Below are 19,638 nucleotides of genomic sequence, written 5' to 3' on the forward strand. Positions count from 1 at the left end.
AATGGCTGATAAAATCTCCACAGCTGCTCCGTTCTAATTTCTAAATGGATTTCAAGGGCATGATGACTATCACATGGATGATTGTCCTGCAAATGGATAGTTGAAAGTGAGTTTCTCAGTCTGGGAGAGTAAAGGAGGAAAGAAAGGGACCCTCCTGGGAGATTTGGGGCAGTAAGACTGGGTGACGGAGAGAGGAGGAGACAGAAGACAGGTGGAGAGGGAGAGATGTCTGAGGAGAGCAACAGACTGAAGCAGAGAGAGAGAGAAAACAGTGGTGAAATATTTGCTAGAGATGTCAAATCTGTAGATGAATCTTAGCTAATCACATTTGAGTGATATCTATTGCACTCTTCAAGTCGGGCCTTCATTTTTCTTCATCTTTGATGATTCTAAAAACTTCATTCTAGCTCACAAACACCTCCACAACTGTACAATAATGCAGCAAATTTGGCTATCTCTACTATCCAGCATGTGCCTTCGGCTGTTTTTCCTTTGCAGTGCTGAGGAAGGTCTTGAGTTCCCTAATTTTGACGGGAAGGACAGGGTGCTGGACATCAACGAGCGCAACTACAAGAAAGCTCTGAAGAGATACGACCTGCTGTGCCTGTTCTACCATGAACCACTGCCCGCCAACAAGGGCCTGCAGAAGCGGTTCCAGATGACAGAGCTGGTGCTAGAGGTAAGAAAGGGGGTCTACGGGGATGGGGAGAGGGGAGCCGGAGGAGTTAGTAGAGAGAGAGTGGAACTTTCAGACATCTTGAAATGTCTTGTTTTGTCAGACCAACACATTAATTTACAATGAAAAACAAAGAAAAGCAGAACATCCTCGCATTTTAAAGGCTGGAACAAGATAATGTTTATCGTTTTTAGCCAAGCTAGTGGCTGGCAGCGATGGTCTGTTGGTCCACCAACTTGGTCCAGACAGAAATATAATATTACTAATAATCTTTTTCTTAGGGTACTTTTCAAAACAATGTTGTACATAAACATCAAACAAATAACCAGATACGCGGTAAAAGCAGGAAGAAACTAATAAATAATTAAAATCAACTAAAATCAGGAAAGGCTCTCCTATAAAAGTTTGTCATAAGAAGGGATTTAAAAGATATATTTAAATGCCTTGTTTGGTTCAATTAGCAGTCTACAATCTACAGATCTAGGCTAACATACTATTTAAAAAAAGTTTAACAATTATCAGAAAATTATTATTATTATTAACAGAGAAAAGCAGCAAAGACTCACAGTGGAGAAACTGAAGCCAGAATGGCATAAACAATTTACCAGTTAAAAAAATTGTTATCTATTACTCTTCTGTCCCACAACTCATTAATCGTCAGTCAACAAATTGGCACTTCTCTACATCCCTACATATCCTAAATTTTCCAGTGACACTGCCATGGACTTCTTCAGGTACACGCAACACCTGCATCCTGCCAAGAAGACGTCATTACTGATCAAAGAAGAGAGCCGGAGTTTAGAGATGTATCTGTCATGACACACAGGGCCCTGATATATCTGATCACTTATAACATAAAAATGTCTCAATAAGCTACAGCTCAAATCCCCCTGGGTTAGACTCGCAGCCTCACTGCTGTGCTCATTTGACTCTAACCTGTCATAACATGTCATTGCATAGTCAGTGATCCCCTCTGATTGAAAAAGCAGACACTGAATGCCTCATTCTCCCTCTGTCTCCTTGATGTGTACACTGTCTCCTTAACCGTAAAGTGAAGTGAAGCAGGACTCATAGCTGTCACATTATAACAGTTTGACGGACAGAGTCAGTGTATTACCTGCACACTCTCTTAACTGGCGAGCAGTGATTTTAATCCCATCATGTGATCTCCCCTGTGGTTCATATGTATCCAGGGATTGTTTCTAGGTCATTCTGTTAATTTTAGCTTGTTCCCAAAACTCTTCGCTATCTGGCTGTGAACTAGAAATAAGTGGATGTACTCGCTTGGCATCCCTTCCCTTCTTATTTATGAGCTAAGCTTATGAGAAAAAGGGGCCCGTGTTTTTCACACCTTGAATTTGTTCTTACAAAGCCACCTTTTCAGTTATCACTTCTGCATTCCTGTCATGTTTCATGCTCTGTTTGAAACAGAACCCAAGTCTCTCCTCTTCAGTGGTATTTCTAAATCTGTTTTCCTTCTTGAAGCAAGGAAAGGCAAGCAGTCTCACATCTTCCCTCTAACAAGAAAACTCCACAGGGGGCTCTCAGCAAACACACACACTTAAATAATGAAAAGATGTATTGACGAGGACAGCAGCAGCTGTGGATGCCAGCTCAAATACATAGAAGTGCCAAGCTAAATGCATAGTGCAGAGGGGAGGATGTTGGTAGAAAGTATTTTGATCCCAGGCTGATCTGTGGAGTCTATTTAAAAGCTGAACAAGGTGATTTCAGTCAGTATTTTTCAAGGATAAGAAATGATTTACTGGAAATGTCTTTCTACTTCAGTGGGTCCCAAACATTTTGCCCTCAAATTTTAATGTCTACTATGAGCCCCTCGTTTCATAAGTTCTTAAGTTTTGAAAAGTCTGAAAAGCTTTTTCTTTGTGTAGCAGAAGTTTCACCATCTTTCCTATCCTATCATTTCGCACCAGGTCCCAGGTTGGGAACCACTGCCCAAAGAAGGTCTAAACGCCACACTCCGCACTGTGAGGAATACAATTCTGGTGGAAGTAAAAAATAACGTTATGTTGCCTAATTGAAATAAAATATTTCACATACTACAGCATATGTATAATATATTCAGCAGAAAAATAAAATTAATAACATTTCAAGAAAATAAAGCAAAATTGGCCTTTAGAAAACATGTGTAATTTGTGTGTATTTGTCAGGAAATTACCTTGATGTCCTACATTGTGGCTATACATCCCTGGTCATAATTAGTATATCTGAATAAAATAACCACATCATCATAATTAGTTTAGCCATCATAAATCAATATGAAAAGGAAGGTAATTTATTCATATAGCAGATTCCATATATTTCAATTGAATATTACTTTATTTAAAAAGCGCCAATTCATAACAGAAGTACTCATGGTACTTTATACATAGAGCAGGTTTAGACTGTACTCTATGTAGTGTTGTAATGGTTCAAACAGCTTTACTAATGGCATGAAATAAAACATGATAACACTATGAGCCTACAGCTAGGCTCTGTGAGGCTATAGCTACATATGCTAACATGCAAATGTTAAGCAGATGTGATGTTTTCCACATTAGTTTAGCATGTTAGCATGCTAACATTTGATCAATAAATAGATGAATAGATATACACAAATACAGTAAAAAAAAAAAAAAGGCGTTAAGATATGTCTCTCTGACTATATCTGTGGAAATGAGAGTAGAGTGTATATTGTTAGCACTAAATTAGCACTAAACACAAAGCACAGCCTTAGGCTCATTGGTCAAGTTTTACATGTAGGTACTGGCGTTAGATGAAAAGTCCGAGATTCACCAAAGTGATCCTAGAGGGGGACTTGAATGTTTGTACTAAATGGCATGGCAATCCATGTTATAGTTGTTGAAATATTTCAGTCCGGAGCAAAGTGGTGGATCAACCGACAGGCCGACATCGCCATAGAGCACGGCTAAAACAACCCTCACAAAGTCCCTGTTTTTTAGATGATAAACTTATTCAATATGGCTGCTAAAACTAAGATCCAAGACATCACCTACATTTCTGGCCTGACTCACAGTTTTTACAGATAAAGAGTTAAGGTGTGAAATGATGTTCTGTCTGACATTTGTCTGTGTGAACATCCAGCTCACAGCTCAGGTCCTGGAGAACAAAGACATCGGGTTTGGGATGGTAGACTCCCAGAAGGATGTCAAAGTAGCCAAAAAACTGGGTATGACTCCATAACATGAGCCCATATTATCAGTAGCATTATTGAGCATGCTGAATGTCTAAATTCAGATTTTATCCTAAATCAGTAGCCTATTTTCTGTAAAATCACTCCTGTGCCAATATATATATATATATACACACTTTTTTGCATGGCATTGCTTTCTCCATATACTCTTTTCCTGTAACGTACTGAAACTGTATGGCAACGGTGTCTTTGCTACTTTTATCTGAATGTGAACCCCTCAAATTAGCTTTCTATACTATACTCCTGCTATTTAATTAGGTCTGGAGGAGGTGGGCAGCTTGTATGTCTTCAAGGACGACCGTGTCATTGAGTTTGATGGCGAGCTCTCAGCAGACACACTGGTGGAGTTTCTGTTGGATGTGAGTGGAAAATCTGATTCTGGTACTTTTTAGATGTGCACTCTTGTCAGCTACTGAACTGAGAGTAGAAATCCTCAAGCAATTAACAGCTGCAGCCTCATTAGGATACTTGTAAATGATGTATTTCATAGAAATCCAAGATTCAGCAGTAGCTTTCATGTCATTTTGCCCTGGGGGTATTTCTTATTAAAGTGATAATCTATGACGTTTTCACATGAATTCTTTTAAAGGAATAGGTTGCAAAGTAGGATGGTGGTAGTACAACAGAAGTGTTTTTGTCCATTCCTAGTTTAATATTTTCTTTAAACAGTGTCCTCACTGTGACGTAACACAGAAACACAGGAATGAGCACATACATTTGAATCATTTCTACTTTGTTTCTGATAAATCATGTTTTGTCCGTCATTCTGGCATTTTGACTCACAATACGACAGTACCCATGAGCCTCAGCTGCATTTGCTATGGAGAAGAAGCCAGTTAGAGGCATGAATCAGAGCTGCAGAATTCAAAATGTTTCATTAATGCAGGTCTCGTTTTTATCATAACAATAAATCTGAATTGAACTGAACAAATGAATTGTGGAGAATCTACGATGACAAAAATTAACATTTATATTTGTATTGCACAATCTAAGCAGCTTAGAACTCGCACAAGCAGGTGACCTGACAGGCTTTACGAGGCTTTAAACATCTTGTATCAAAAGTAGACCAGGCGTCTAAGGGAACCTGTGTTTATTTGCATGTAGCCACACCAGGCCAATAAAAGGGACAGTTGTCTAATTGGGACTAGGCTTTTAATATAAGTACCTAAGGCTATAGCAGCCGATAAGCTTAGTTTAGCAAAAAGAGTAGATGCAAGGGGAAACTGCCTGGCTCTGTTTGAAAAAAAAATCCACCAACCAAGTTTAAATGTACTTTCTTCAACTGTGCTGCTTTGTTCATTTCTTCTCATAATTCATACAAGTCAAAGATTCTCTGCACTGAAACTAAACAAAAGCTCATGGCTAAGAAATAATCTGGCACATGACTCCCTGTAAACCACACTTTGGTTTTTGTACAGATTAAATAAACGATTTGACGTGTTAATTACCTTAGTGAGCTTTAGAAGCTCTGGTAGGCAGGCTATGTTAGCGTCGGACAGAGCAAAGCTAGTATGTCACCCAGTGCTTCCAGTCTGTATGCTAAACCAAGCTAACTGGCTGCTAGCTGTAGCTTCATATTTAACAGATACACGACAGTGGTACTGATCTTCTCATTTAACTTTCAGCAAGAAAGCTGAACTATCTTTTGCTGTTTTGCAGCGTTTGTTGAAATGTGAAAATCCCCCACTTGTATTATACCTCCCTCTAGGTGCTGGAGGACCCAGTGGAAATGATCAATAATGCCATGGAGCTGCGAGCGTTCGAGAGGATGGAGGAAGACATACGCCTCATTGGCTACTTCAAAGGAGAAGATTCATGTTAGTTTACCACCAAACTCATGTGCCATATAGTGTCTATGTGACCAAGTGAAGTGTTTTAATGCCTTTGTGCTTTCATTAACAAAGACAAGAAGCATGTGATGGGTTCAAAAATACTTCCACAGGGTTTCTCTTTCCCCTAAAGTTGCCATATCGCTTTCCCCAGATGCAAATGGGATCTATATGCTAATGGAGCGACATCATCATGTAGCCTAACTAACTGCTAAAGGGAAACCTGATTCCAGACTGTGACACTCTCGCTCGGTCTCCAGAGAGCCTTTAAATAGCTTCTAGCTCTCTGTCTAATAGGTCAAACTGCAATTATAGTTCCTCTCACAAAAAAAAGGGAGAAAAAGTGAGACAGGGAAAATGCTATCTGGTCTGATATGACAGTGGCATGAAGTTTCATTATGGAGCCTATTTCTATCCAGAGATAGGTTGGTCCTTGGTTGTGACCTTGTTGGGAGCCGAGCCAGGGGCGCGTTACAAGCGTATAAAACTGTATTAAGGGAGACTTTGTTACTTGGGTGAAGACAGTACAATCATGATGGGAAATTGAATGAAGCGAGTGGTGTTCACTGCTTGCCTTCCCGATCACACATACTGTAGATTTGGCTGGGAATGTGAGCAGAATGTGAATGATGAAGATCAACACTTAAATCTGTTTTACTTAGTCCTACTTACTTAGGTTTCTGTCATTCTCTCTTGAGTTCCTCATCAGTCTCTCTCTCTGTCTCCCTTTTTTCTTAGACTACAAAGCTTTTCAGGAGGCCTCAGAGCGATTTCAACCTTACATCAAGTTCTTTGCTACATTTGATAAATCTGTAAGTCTTGATGTACAAAATGAAATCTTAATCTGCATTACTATCTAAGGAATCAAATGATCATATATTGCTTAAAAACCCACTTTTGATTCCTCACACATACACGTGGCTTGTTAATACACTCTTTAAAGGTAGAAAAATCCACTATTCTCTTTCTTGCTGAGCATTAGATGCGAAGATCTATGAAGCTATTGCTAGCTGCTGGTTAGTTTAGCTTAGCATACAGACTGGAAACTGGGAAATAGTTAGTATGGCTCTGTCTAAATGCTACAAAATCCACCTAGCACCTCCAAAGCTGTTAGATCATCACGTTTTCTCTTATTTATTTCCCCAAGTGTAAAAACATCAGGTTGTGTTTTAATGAGGGGTTGTACCAGACTTGTTAATTAGCGAGCTTTAGAGGTGCTAGTAGGGTGATTTTGTTACCTTCAGATAATGTCAGGTTAGCAGGTTCCCCCCATTTCTAGTCTTTATGCTAAACTAAGCTACTGGTAGTTTCATACATGTTTCTTTTCTTTTCACTCAGCTAAAGAAAGCAAATAAGCCTGTTTCCCAAGAAAATTTTATCTTTTGAATAGTAACACAATGAAATGATGATCTGGCGGAAACGGTGTTATTTTCAAGTTCAAGTTTGAACACACTTGGGAGAGGAGTGAAGCATTACACAAAGTTGTAAGAACTTTAGAATCAAAATGATTATTTTTTGATTGAAACCCTTCAGTTTTTCTGTTTGTTTACTTAGATTCATCCGCTTATTAGACAAAACCCCATAATTATATCCTCCATCCACTAATCAGAATGAAATCCTGGCATGTTGTATGTTTTAGGTAGCCAAACATCTCTCCCTCAAGATGAACGAGGTGAATTTTTATGAGCCGTTCATGGAGGAGCCGGCCATTCTGCCCGGCAGACCTCTGTCAGAGATGGACATTGTCGAGTTTGTGAACCAACACAGAAGGTTGATTTAATTTTATATGTTTTATAGGTTATTTCAGCGCTATTAAAACATGGGTACACATTTTATGAAAGTGTGCTTTTTACAGGGCTACTCTGAGGAAGCTCCGGGCAGAGAATATGTTTGAAACTTGGGTGAGTAGTTGTTCGGTCTTAACAAAGCTGACCGATTTAGCCCCACAAACTATATTGTATACATTTTCATAGAATTGTTTTAACCTGATTTGAGGAGCCACATCAGGACGATATACAGATATCATACAGTGTATGGTTATATGTTGTATATGTAGAATTAACTTAACCTATGTAGTGAATCAAACCTATGCAGAATACTATAAAAATGGATTTAAGTTGGATTGTAAACCAGTCTTTGTTGTAAACTTTTTTAAATTTCCAGGAGGACGACATGGATGGAATACATATCGTTGCGTTTGCTGAGGAGGAAGATCCAGGTGTGTGCCTCTTCTCTTTTGGTTTCACAGTTGTTTCCCTTCTTATTTGCTCTTATTTAAAGGTAAGCCAACTAAAGCTGAAGGTTCTTCTGTTCTGTCGTCCCCAGATGGCTATGAATTCCTGGAGATCCTGAAAGACGTGGCCAGAGACAACACCAACAACCCAGAGCTCAGCATCGTCTGGATCGACCCTGATGATTTCCCTCTGGTTCTGCCTCATCATTAGCTTACCATTTCTAACTCTAAATATTTCTCTAAATACATTTGAGAAACAATATTTACACAAACTAGTAACAACAACAACCATATTCCTGTCAAATGTAGGTCACTGATCTGTCTGTGTTAACCTGGCTTGTCTTGCCCCTGCAGCTGACCACTTACTGGGAAATAACCTTCAAGTTGGACCTGTTTAGACCTCAGATTGGTGTGGTAAACGTCACAGATGTAAGTAATGGTTACAATTCTAGACTGCATCAAAGTGAAGTGTTAACTCTTACCTTAACTTTCTTTGTGTTCTAGGCGGACAGCGTGTGGCTGGACATGTCCAACGACGAGGACCTGCCCACTGCAGAGGACCTTGAGGACTGGATAGAGGACGTCCTGTCAGGGAGGGTGAACACGGAGGACGATGACGAGTCTGCTGACGACCAGGACAACCCTGACAGCTACATCACAGAGGACAGCTATGAAAGTCAGGACCAAGATGAGGAAGATGACAGCGATGACTAACCTGAACAAACCAAAACAATGAGCTGGAAGATGCTAAAACACATAAAGCTGAGGGGAACTGTAGAGTCTGATTTTGAGTTTTAACATTACAAATATGTTGATAGAAAAATTTATAGATGATAATTCTGTGTGTATATATATGTGAAACTAAATGTCAATATTTATGTTCTTCTAAGTAGAACAGTGCTTGAATTGTTTTCTTGTGATTAATTCGGGGTGGGGGGGGGGATAAAATTAATGTATATTAAATGTTAATAGATTAAACCTGAATTAAAAGAGCAGCACAGAAAGGTAAATAAAGCACTTTGGTGGAGAAAGTTTTCATGATGTAAAACAGTGTTAATAAAAGTACATGACTGCATGTGAATCACCTGTGCTGTCTTTATGGTGTGAGAACACACACTACTCTCCCTCATAAGAAGGTCCAGACTGATGCTTAAGACAGCAGACTGGGACATTTTCTCCTTCAGTCAATGAGCTTTTTCACCTTGAATTATTCAAACATCAGTGAATAATTCAGCATCATTCTGCCTCCTAATGGGAGAAGGGACCTGGACAGTGGGGCTGGAGGAAGTCTGGGGTGCGGGAGTTGGGGTGAAACAGACTAAAAGGCTGCCCTCCGGGGCCCAACATCCTGCATATGGAGCATACACACTCCTGCTGAACCCACACCGCTGGACATGAATTAATAATACAGAGCCAAGCAAGAACTATTATTCCCCTGGAGGTGGGTATGATGCAGTGTGTAAACAGGATGTTTGTATCATGGTGTGGGATTTACACATAAACCATGCCATAGCTGACAGATGAAAACGATCAGCTGTGTGTGCGTGCGTGCGTGCGTGCGTGTGTGTGCGCGTGTGTGCGCATTTAAACGTGACCCGAAGCAAGAAGAAGATGTCGCACACTCTCCTGAGGAATAAGGAGCTGATGGTGTCATGGTGCAAGTGTTGTGATGTTCTCAAGAGCCTTCAGGTTACATAATCCTGTGAATGTCAGGTGTGATGGTGTTTTACATGAACGTTGAGTAAAACGAGGGCAAGAGGACTGATTCTCCATGTCACACATACACACACACCTCCTTACTCCCAAGAGAGGAAGGATGACGAGCAACATATAGTGGGTGTGAGGGTCTAACAGATTCAATATAAAACAGCAAAGAACAAAGAAAAGACAGGAGTAAGGTGTATTAAGTTGTAGATTTCTGTTCAAAACTGAAGCCACTAGAAGATAGAAGGATTTTCTCTCATGCCTCGATCCAAACATAACCAAGTCATTACCAAACAAATAGAGAGGGAGGGATGAAGGGAAGAAAAACTTTCCATTTAGATGCAAATGCTCCTCATTTTCCTCTCTATCCATCCCTCTCCTTGTCCCGGTCCTGCACAGAGCAGGCGGGTATGGGAGGGGAATTAAGCAGAGGACAGATGAGTTCCGACAGGCGGCCTCGCGCCCTGGGCTCGCGGAAGGATGAGGTTGTTTGTTTTCAGCACCGGACACTGACACTGACATTCATTTACCCACAAGGCCCGGCTGCACCACTGACAGGCTGATGGCAAGCCAATTACCATTGAGCTCCATGACAACAAAAAGCCACCAAAATAAGGCCCCAAAAAGCTGGAATTTTGCTCCGGCACGTCACACGGCCTGATGCCTAATGGGCAGGGACAGAGGAGAGTGTTAGCAAGCCTGCAGCTGGGGCAAGAAACTAGTGCATATGGAAATGCTGAAGAGTAAGTGTGGTGGAATGGGACGAAATTAAAGACACTGCGATAGAGAATTTTAAGGAAAAATCCTCTATAAAATGCTTTGTATGCCTAGACTACCACACCTTAGCTACACAGTATGACAGGCGTTTATAGTTTAGTGGCAGGGAAACTGAACAACTCTAAATCATCAATGGTAAACATCATTGATATCTACGGAAGCCGAGAACAGCGGTGGTCATGTAATTTTACTTTTTTGTCGAGGTCACAAGTTCAGCATCTCCTTAATCAATAAAAAGTGTAATTTTCTTGTGATAACACGAAAACTAGCTTTAAAAAAACCAAGAGGTTGTTTTCCAGTTATTTGTGTTCACTGGTGTTCTTGGCTGACACGGCTGTGGACATGAGATAATTTATGAAAATAAGAGTTTGAGTTACTTGGGATGAGTCATTTTCTTTGGGCTGTTCCTTAGTAGTATCAGTATTTGGATTTATTTCATGTTTTATTTAAAGAAGTAATTTGGGATCATTAGGACCTCCATGTAAACCTCTGGTTAACTGTTTTTTTAAAGGGTTTGTGTTCCAATCAGTATTCAAGCAATTACATCTTAAATATGGTGTTAATTAATGGTTAAATTCATTTGTTCATTATACCTTAAACAACTAATTTTCTGCACCTACATTTACAAAATCATGTTATATGTACCCCGTCCATTTTTCAATTCAGGTGCTCATTCAGGTGTTTACCCAAAAGCAATTAATAGAGATTATCACATGGCATGATATTTTTGATGGATTATATGCACAGTTAAAGAGGTTTCAAGGCACTTCAACAGATATACATTTTGGTTAATTTTAAGGCGTTTTGAACCCCTTAAACCATTAATCAATAAAAATAAATATAAAAACTGAGAATATAATCAATAAAAAATATATAACAGTCCATTATTTGAACCATTATTATACCCTTAACATCATGTTAAATAAAATAATTTCATTGTATAATTACACAGTGTGTAATAAGGGCTTCTTTCTGAAATGACCATTTTGCCCAGTCAGCAGAGAAACCTCAAACAAAAAGGCACAAAAAAAGCCTCAACAGACCAGAATGCAATGCAGCCATTAAACATACAGACCTCATTTTCACAACTAAGTCTGGTAGCTATTCATATGCCAAACAGCCATCTTTAACTGAAGTTCTGGTATATGTAGGAAATCAAAAAAAGTAGAAAAGCAGTAAATCACAAAACAGGGCCTCAAACTCAATTGTTTTCATATGGTAGGAATATCCAAGGTGACATTTTCATCTGCAGCTGACGTGAGCAGTATAGCGGATTACGTCCTCCACATTCAATAAAGTTCCCACTAAATACCCAATATGTAAATTTGACATCTGGACACAATTTAAACCCGTAGAGCAGATTTGTGCTCAGAAAAACTGTTATAAAACTGGTTCTAATAAAACGGATGAAACAAAAATGACCTTTTGGAGAACAATCGGGGTCCTTTACTACACAATACAATCCCATACAGCAGTTTTACAAATGTTCATAAAAATGTTTATTTTTTTGTAAATGCTAATGCTGCAAAACTGAAACATGTCTTACGTTGCAATGTCACGTCATCATCATAAAGCTGTCCAACAAAAACCAAACCATGAAAGAAAGAATGTAATCTGGCAGCAGCGTGACGGATGGTGGTGATGTAGAGGACAGGGGCAAAGGCTGGTCATGTGAACTGGAATGGCATACATACATACTTACATACACACATGCTTGTTTACATAAATAGATACAGTGTAAAAACAGGAGGCACAGTCACATTGGGATCATACAAAGTTCATTTGTCAATTGGTACAAAATGTGACCAGGCGTTTAAAAAAAGATATTTGCCGTTAATGCATTACGCAGGAAACAGCAAACATGTTTTTATGAGTGCTTTCCAGGTAGTTTAATAGTGAAAGGTTTACAGTGAAATACTGTTTTTGCTAAAATAACCAGTATCTTTATTCATATGGAAACATGTTGCTGCTGCCCTCAGGCAGACAAACTGAAAATATTAGGTTTACCAGCCAGGGGGCAGTAGAGGACAACCCTGCTCATAGCCATTTTTAGTACAGCATATTTTTCTTCTTGAGCGAGTTATACGGAGTATAAGTGTGATCCTCTTTTTACAACTTTGGTAAATTTACTGGATCAGTTATGACAGGGACAGTAGTAGTAATTGAGCGTTGACAGAATCTAAAAGTTACATTAGCTTAATTTAACTGTATTTCTTTGACTTTACAAGATAAACTGATACATTGGCTGAGAGAAAGAATGAGAAAAATCCCTTCTGCGTCTTCCATTGAAGTGGCAGACCTCAAGGGATTCACTGTGAGCATGTTTGTCAGACAACAGAGGTGAGACAAGGTAGTAAAAGAAAACCAGACGGTCCAGTTGGGAAGGAGGTTCCACCCTGCTGCAGCTCTCACTATTGACTTGATACAACTATTACGTATTCTGGTGATACAAGAAAACCCACTGAGCCCTGAAAGATTAAATCATACTTTAATATTGTGAATTCTCCAATAGTGGCCTTTATTTAGGTTGGTGGCAGAGAAAACCATTTGCTCTGTTGTCTTGATAAATTCAGATTGATGTTTTTTTCCAAAGCACTAAATCTATCTGTACAGCAAGACTCTCTTCAGGTGTGCTACTTTGGCTTTCCCCCTAAACGAAGTTAAGCAGCCATTAATAAATCTCAAAACTTCCTCCAGAATTTTCCAGAACAGGACCTTTGTTGTGTATCATATTTAACCTTCCTCCCTGTGTTTCCTGTCCTCTACACTGTTGATTAAAAGGCAAAAATGCCAAAATAAAAGTCTTGCAGCTTTCTTTTTAGAGGTAGACTTTTAATATGAAAAACATGAGGAAGTGTTTTTGTTGACGGTAGCTTAACAGAGCATGAAACCATTATTTCTGTTTCTCTAAAAATTGAAACTCAGAGCAGCAGATTGTTGTACTGATGTAATTATTGATGTGGAAATTAACAGTGTATTAAATTTACCAAGGGAGCTGCAGGTAATTCCACCCTCCTTTTTTTCTTTACTAGCGACAGACCTTTATTTGTTAATTCTGGCCGTGCTTATTTGAATACTGGCTTTTATTTGAGAATTTACATATTATTTAGATTTTCTGCTATGTAACAAAGGGGGAATTCTGGTTATGAGTAATCAGTAGTACTTTTTATCTCGTGTCTCTCCTCCTCGCTGCCTTCCCTTTCCATCATGTCAGGCAGACATGAAAGCCCTGAGAAGGTTATTGAACCGATGAGGCAGGGCAAATGTTTTTGGGCATGTATCCACCTTATGATCCGGTTCATTCTGAGTTCACCCCGGTGTTTAACGTAGCGTGTGTGTGTTGTTCCCAACTGGAGTGGAAATATTACAGATTTTGCTTCATTGAGCCTGGAGAAGAGTCGTGCACCAGAAGAGTTCAATTTGGATGCTGGAATTAGCACTCAACAAGGTTACTGTACGCCTTAAGCTGGACATGAGGCGGACTGGAGTTTGACATCTCGACTGTCAAGAAAAGCGTTTGTCTGGAGCTCTACGGAGGTCCTGAAGAAGTGATGTGGAGGTTGTGGCGAGAAGAAAACAGTCCGACATCGTTTGTGAGCAGGCCGAGATCATACGTTCCATCCTTTTCAGGCATATTCTTTTAAATGTGCACTGAATGCAAAGTCTGACTGAAGTTTAGTTTCATCTTTTCGTCAAATGCATTTAATTTGGTTTTCGAGTGAAAGAAACCCATTTCTTTGTTTGCTGACGTCCAAAAGTCGTCAAAATACATTGAAATGTTGTAGACGAGACAGCAACACATAAAGGCTATTTGTCATGTGTTGACATCAGGCTTCAATTATCAAAATCCAGAGTCACACCGTGGAAGTCCTTAGTGGTTTATCTCTCTGTCTTCCTGTCCCATGGAAATAAAGGAGTGATCGAGTCTCTCAGGGGATGTCAGAAACATTAAATGGTCCCATCTTGTTTGGCTACAGCATTTCAAACAGAAAAGGAACCAGTGATTGTTTTGACACAAAATGACACATTCGCACGCGCACACACACACACACGCGCACACACACACGCGCACGCACGCACACACACACACACACACACACACACACACACACACACACGCGCGCACGCACGCACACACACACACACGTTCGAGGCGACTGAGTCAAACTGCCGTGAACAAAATCTGGCCTCAATTTTTTCTTTTGTTTTCATCCAATTTAAACAGAAAATGATCAATATATTCAAACGTGTGTAATTTATATAGATTCATATATAATATATAAAAATTCCAAAAAAGTAAAAACAAAAACTGCAAGCCCAAAATGAAAACACTTGAGAGCAACGAAACAGGGTGAGAAATAAAAAAAACAAACAAAAACAAACAACAAAAGTGTGGAGTCCTACACGGAGGTTTCAGACTGTAGCCGCAGGACAAACTTGTGTGACTTGGGGTCGATGTATTCCTCCGACATCTGGATGTAAGGGATCTTCTTTGACGTCACCACCAGGCTGAAGTCCACACACTTGAGCACAAAGACTGAGCCGTCTTTCAGTCCGCTGGTGACCGACGCTTCGCTGATCAGCGTCCACTGACGGGCCAGCCAGTGGTCCCGGCTGTACTGCAGGGTGGGACCCGGGGTCAGGTAGCTCTCCAGGAACGCCTGGAGGGGGGTGAGGGGTGGATTATGTTAGAATTTAGCTCACATAGTAATAATGAAATCAAATCATGTGAAGCTTTTGTTTTGTAATGTTAATGGCAATAAAGTAAAAAAAAAAGTAAATAAATCTACAGCCAAATGAAAACCCCTCAAAAAAATCCTGACTACAAACATGCGTTCGCGTCAGAGGTCTGACCTTGGGCGTCATGTTGTTGGTGATGCAGAAGGCCAGGTGCTGCTGGATGCTCTCCATGCTGTGGCAGTGCTGCTGCTTAGTGGTCCTCAGGTACTTCTGCAGGGCACGAGCCATGGATGGGAAGATGGCTTGTGCTGCCTCTCGTGGATCCATCACGTCCCCTGGCGCCTTCTTCTGCTCCTCTTCCTGCATGCGCTTGATGTGTGTGAACGCCTCCTCGACTGCCACCACCAGTCTGGTAGGAAACAAAGCTTGGGTTAGTGCCTAATGATGGAGCAATCGAGTTTTTACATCACTTTCCAGCTTTTAGCGAGACATTCTTCCTAGTTCATAAGTTAGGGTGGGGCTGGATGGGCCCCACCAAAAATAACAATGTAGCCCAGCCAAGAAACAACCAAGACATTTGAAATACAAAGTCCCATCTGAGGTACACTAAAACCAAAACAATGAGCTGAAAAGATGCTAAAACACTCCATAGAGCTACTGGTTATAGCTGCTTTAAGCAAACTTTTCTGTTTCAAGTAAACACCTGAATTAATCTATTCAGTTTTCTTTGGTATATTAGAACCATATTCTTCATCTTAAAACAGCCTTAGCATAGAGAGAAAAAGTTAGAGTGGTGGATGAAAACCACCTGTGACTGCTACAGTCCACTCCTCCTCGCTCCTCGCAGTGCTGTTAGCGGCAGCCAGAAGGAGAACCCAGCCATGAAAAACACCCTCTATAAAACTTAGACAACCAGTTACAGAGTTTCACTCAGAGCTGTTAGGAGGAAGGACTCCTGACTGGAATATTATGGCACTAAAGATGCAAAGTTTTGTAGGTATTTCCTATTGTTATATGGGGTAATACTTAGACACTAGACTCCTTGAAATATTCCTCCACAGATGCTTGAAACTATTTTAGAGTCACCGCACTGATTACCTTGCTCTGCGTTTGCGAACACGCCTCTCGTGCTCAGCATCCTCGTAGTACAGCTCGTTGTGGCTGGTGTCTCTGCGGCGGGCAGCTGCTGCAATCATGGCTCTGGACTGGGAGTGGGCAAGTCCGGCTGCTGCATTGTTTCCCGGACCTGTCGTGACAAACCGATAAAACAGGAGTGGTTATGTACGTCTCTCTCTTAATCTTGTAGGTAAAGTGCCACAAATCCTTAGAGACGGAGGTAAAAGAGCAAAGAAATCCTTGGTGATGACATCAAGTGCAATTTGCTTTCAGAGTGGAGGGGTGGATTGTTAAGGCACAGAAAGCTCAGCCCATTTGCTTTTATCACCAGCAATATTAAAAACCACAGGAGCTGAGAAGAATAGCCACACAAAGTTGTAATTTTTGGTTGTTCTGAGCACTATAATCGTTGTAAAATCTAAACACACAGCTCACCCACATATGGCTATTGATATTCAAACATTCCCTTTACTCTGCCACTTGAAGTGTTCAGGAGGCACAGGGCGTCCAATTAAAGTCGTGTCTCGGGCAACTTCAAAAGTTAGCATTTTTGGATTTAGGCTAGGAGGCTGCTGATGAACCCTGCCCGACGTTAATGCAGGTTAAAAGAGGGCAGAGCTGGTGAATTATTAATGCAGGGCAGGGATCGTGCATGAACAGAATAATTCATGGACGGAGAGGAGGGAGTTTCCAACACACCCTGCTCTTGGTATTACTGCACTTAGATGGGATTTCTGGGTGAGAAATGTTATGCTGAAACCCAGGTGTTGGCTGTCAGACGTAAGTAAACTTAGATTACGTTAGTTACATTACTCTATGTGTCGTGAATCGTGTACTCCACCTTTAATATTACACTCGATTTAGTGCATCAATAAGTAATAACATATTCAAATGACAGTCTTTGCTTATTGTCTTCTATATTTTGTTATGATTTGGCAAATCAGTAAATCAGATATACATGGACCATGTATATCTGATATCTGACCAGTAAATGTAACTTGGAACCTCTGAATACAATACAGATTGTTATATGTATTCCCTTTTTATGTATGCATTATCAGTGTCACAATCAAACATATGTGTTGTGATTTGATTTTAATGTGCCATGTAAATTTCATGCACAATGAAAAACAATTCATTTAGTTATTAAAAACAACACACTAAAGAATTGTCCTTTGTTTGATTTCTATTTCAATCTTCTATATTTTGGAGGATTTCTTTGCAAATACCAACTTTTATCCGCTGGGATTCATTTCCAATTCCCAATTTCTAGAGCTGAGAAAACAAGATTGGGGGCCAAATAGCGTGTCAGGCATCATAAAATCATCTGAACCCATTTGGATGCAGTGTAATTGAGTGTTACGGCCGCTTTGCGCCAAGGGCTTCAACACTCTTTAATCAAGGAAAGATTATTGTCTGTCCCTGAGTTCGACTTATTTATTACAATGTCGGTGCGGCTGCAGAAAGAAGAGGAGTGGGAAGTAAAAGCTCCAGACAAGAAGGAGAGAGAGAGAGAGAGAGAGAGAGAGAGAGAGAGAGAGAGAGAGAGAGAGAGAGAGAGAGAGAGAGAGAGAGAGAGAGAGAGAGAGAGAGAGACAGAGAGGTCCCTGAGCAGCTGCTGCAGGATGAAAATGAAGGAGGATGAGACACGAGAGAGAAATGACAAGACCGGCAGCATAATAGCTATTGATTTATCAGCCATCTCTGTGACTGTCTCCCACTAACATTTGAGAGGAGGCAGAAGAAAGGAGGGAGACAAGCAGCAGAAGAGAAGGAAAAATGAAGAGGGAGTCAAGTTAGTACACTTAAATGAAGCTTGAGTACACTTAAGGGAGAGTAATAACTTAATAGAGGGTTTGTGTTACGTTCTGGCAGCTGTTGTAAGGACGACTTTGAACTCTTTCATCAACTTGTGGCATGCAGCGAGCAAAGAACAGTGAGTGGATCCACAGTGTTTTACTCAGTGACATTACTTTGTGTGAAAAGGAGGCTTTCGTTTAGCTTCAAGGACTTCTAAGATGGGATAGAGATTTAAGAATAGCCTTTATAAAGTGAACACCAGCAGTCTGTGAGGGTGCTTTAATTGGTAGTGGAATTGCTTTTACTTACTATCCAAAAGGTAGGCTTTCAGTTTAGCCCGAAAGACTTCTTAAAGGGTTAGCGTTGGTGTAAAGAGACACATAAGAAGAGGAGAAAGTCAACAGCAGTTGCTCAAATATCATTCAAAATGTCCCAGAGTGTGTGTTGAGGCAGATATCCAATAACCACACTTGTATTTTAGCATGTTGTAGCACATTATCTACAAATCACCTATGCTTTATCTGACTGTCGACAATTTTCCAATTATGATACGTTTGCAGATCAATTTCCTTCCTTCAAGGCAGCCATTTCTTTCAGCACATTCCAGTAGAGTATGGAAGTGAACTTGCAGAGACTTGAAATGTGTTTCAGATAGCTAATTTGTCACAGGGAGCAACTCAGAAAAGTTGAATTATTGTTTCGTGCTAATGCAGTTGCTAACAGGTTCCATCTTCTCAAATGTGAATATTTGCTGGTTTTCTTTGTCATTTATGATACACTGATATCTCTGGGTTTTAACTGTTGGTCAAGCATTTTGAATATGTGAACTTGGAAAGACCAAACAATGAATCCATTAGTTTAGTTAGTAATCCATTAGCAACAGATTAATCATTTAAAAAAATTCTTCTACCCCTAAGAATAAGTGAATATACACTCACCTAAAGGATTATTAGGAACACCTGTTCAATTTCTCATTAATGCAAATATCTAATCAACCAATCACATGGCAGTTGCTTCAATGCATTTAGGGGTGTGGTCCTGGTCAAGACAATCTCCTGAACTCCAAACTGAATGTCAGAATGGGAAAGAAAGGTGATTTAAGCAATTTTGAGCGTGGCATGGTTGTTGGTGCCAGACGGGCCGGTCTGAGTATTTCACAATCTGCTCAGTTACTGGGATTTTCACGCACAACCATTTCTAGGGTTTACAAAGAAGGGTGTGAAAAGGGAAAAACATCCAGTATGCGGCAGTCCTGTGGGCGAAAATGCCTTGTTGATGCTAGAGGTCAGAGGAGAATGGGCCGACCGATTCAAGCTGATAGAAGAGCAACTTTGACTGAAATAACCACTCGTTACAACCGAGGTATGCGGCAAAGCATTTGTGAAGCCACAACACGCACAACCTTGAGGCGGAAGGGCTACAACAGCAGAAGACCCCACCGGGTACCACTCATCTCCACTACAAATAGGAAAAAGAGGCTACAATTTGCAAGAGCTCAACAAAATTGGACAGTTGAAGACTGGAAAAATGTTGCCTGGTCTGATGAGTCTCGGTTTCTGTTGACATTCAGATGGTAGAGTCAGAATTTGGCGTAAACAGAATGAGAACA

At 40.3% G+C, this 19,638-nt stretch overlaps 2 protein-coding genes across 2 annotated transcripts in view; one reads left to right on the forward strand and one right to left on the reverse strand.

Annotated features, from left to right (window-relative positions):
* The first annotated feature begins 436 nt into the window (after positions 1-436).
* LOC123973313 (calsequestrin-2-like) lies at positions 437-8,790 on the forward strand. Its single transcript, XM_046053230.1, has 11 exons — positions 437-679; positions 3,782-3,866; positions 4,149-4,249; positions 5,599-5,707; positions 6,458-6,531; positions 7,359-7,489; positions 7,575-7,620; positions 7,883-7,937; positions 8,045-8,145; positions 8,307-8,381; positions 8,457-8,790. The coding sequence occupies exons 1-11, from the start codon at positions 437-439 to the stop codon at positions 8,664-8,666; spliced, it is 1,230 nt and encodes a 409-aa protein (XP_045909186.1). The 3' UTR covers positions 8,667-8,790.
* A 3,118-nt stretch (positions 8,791-11,908) lies between these two features.
* The window catches only part of LOC123974553 (vang-like protein 1), a 61,254-nt gene continuing 53,524 nt past the window's right edge, over positions 11,909-19,638 (reverse strand). The window contains exons 7-10 of the mRNA XM_046055364.1: positions 18,339-18,377; positions 16,212-16,359; positions 15,288-15,522; positions 11,909-15,094 (exon numbers count right to left, since the gene is read on the reverse strand). Of these exons, the coding sequence (XP_045911320.1) occupies positions 14,834-15,094; positions 15,288-15,522; positions 16,212-16,359; positions 18,339-18,377 (683 nt within the window). The 3' untranslated portion in view covers positions 11,909-14,833. The remainder of the gene's footprint in view (positions 15,095-15,287; positions 15,523-16,211; positions 16,360-18,338; positions 18,378-19,638) is intronic.

The sequence above is a fragment of the Micropterus dolomieu genome, linkage group LG01 (assembly GCF_021292245.1).
Source record: "Micropterus dolomieu isolate WLL.071019.BEF.003 ecotype Adirondacks linkage group LG01, ASM2129224v1, whole genome shotgun sequence".
NCBI lineage: Eukaryota > Metazoa > Chordata > Actinopteri > Centrarchiformes > Centrarchidae > Micropterus > Micropterus dolomieu.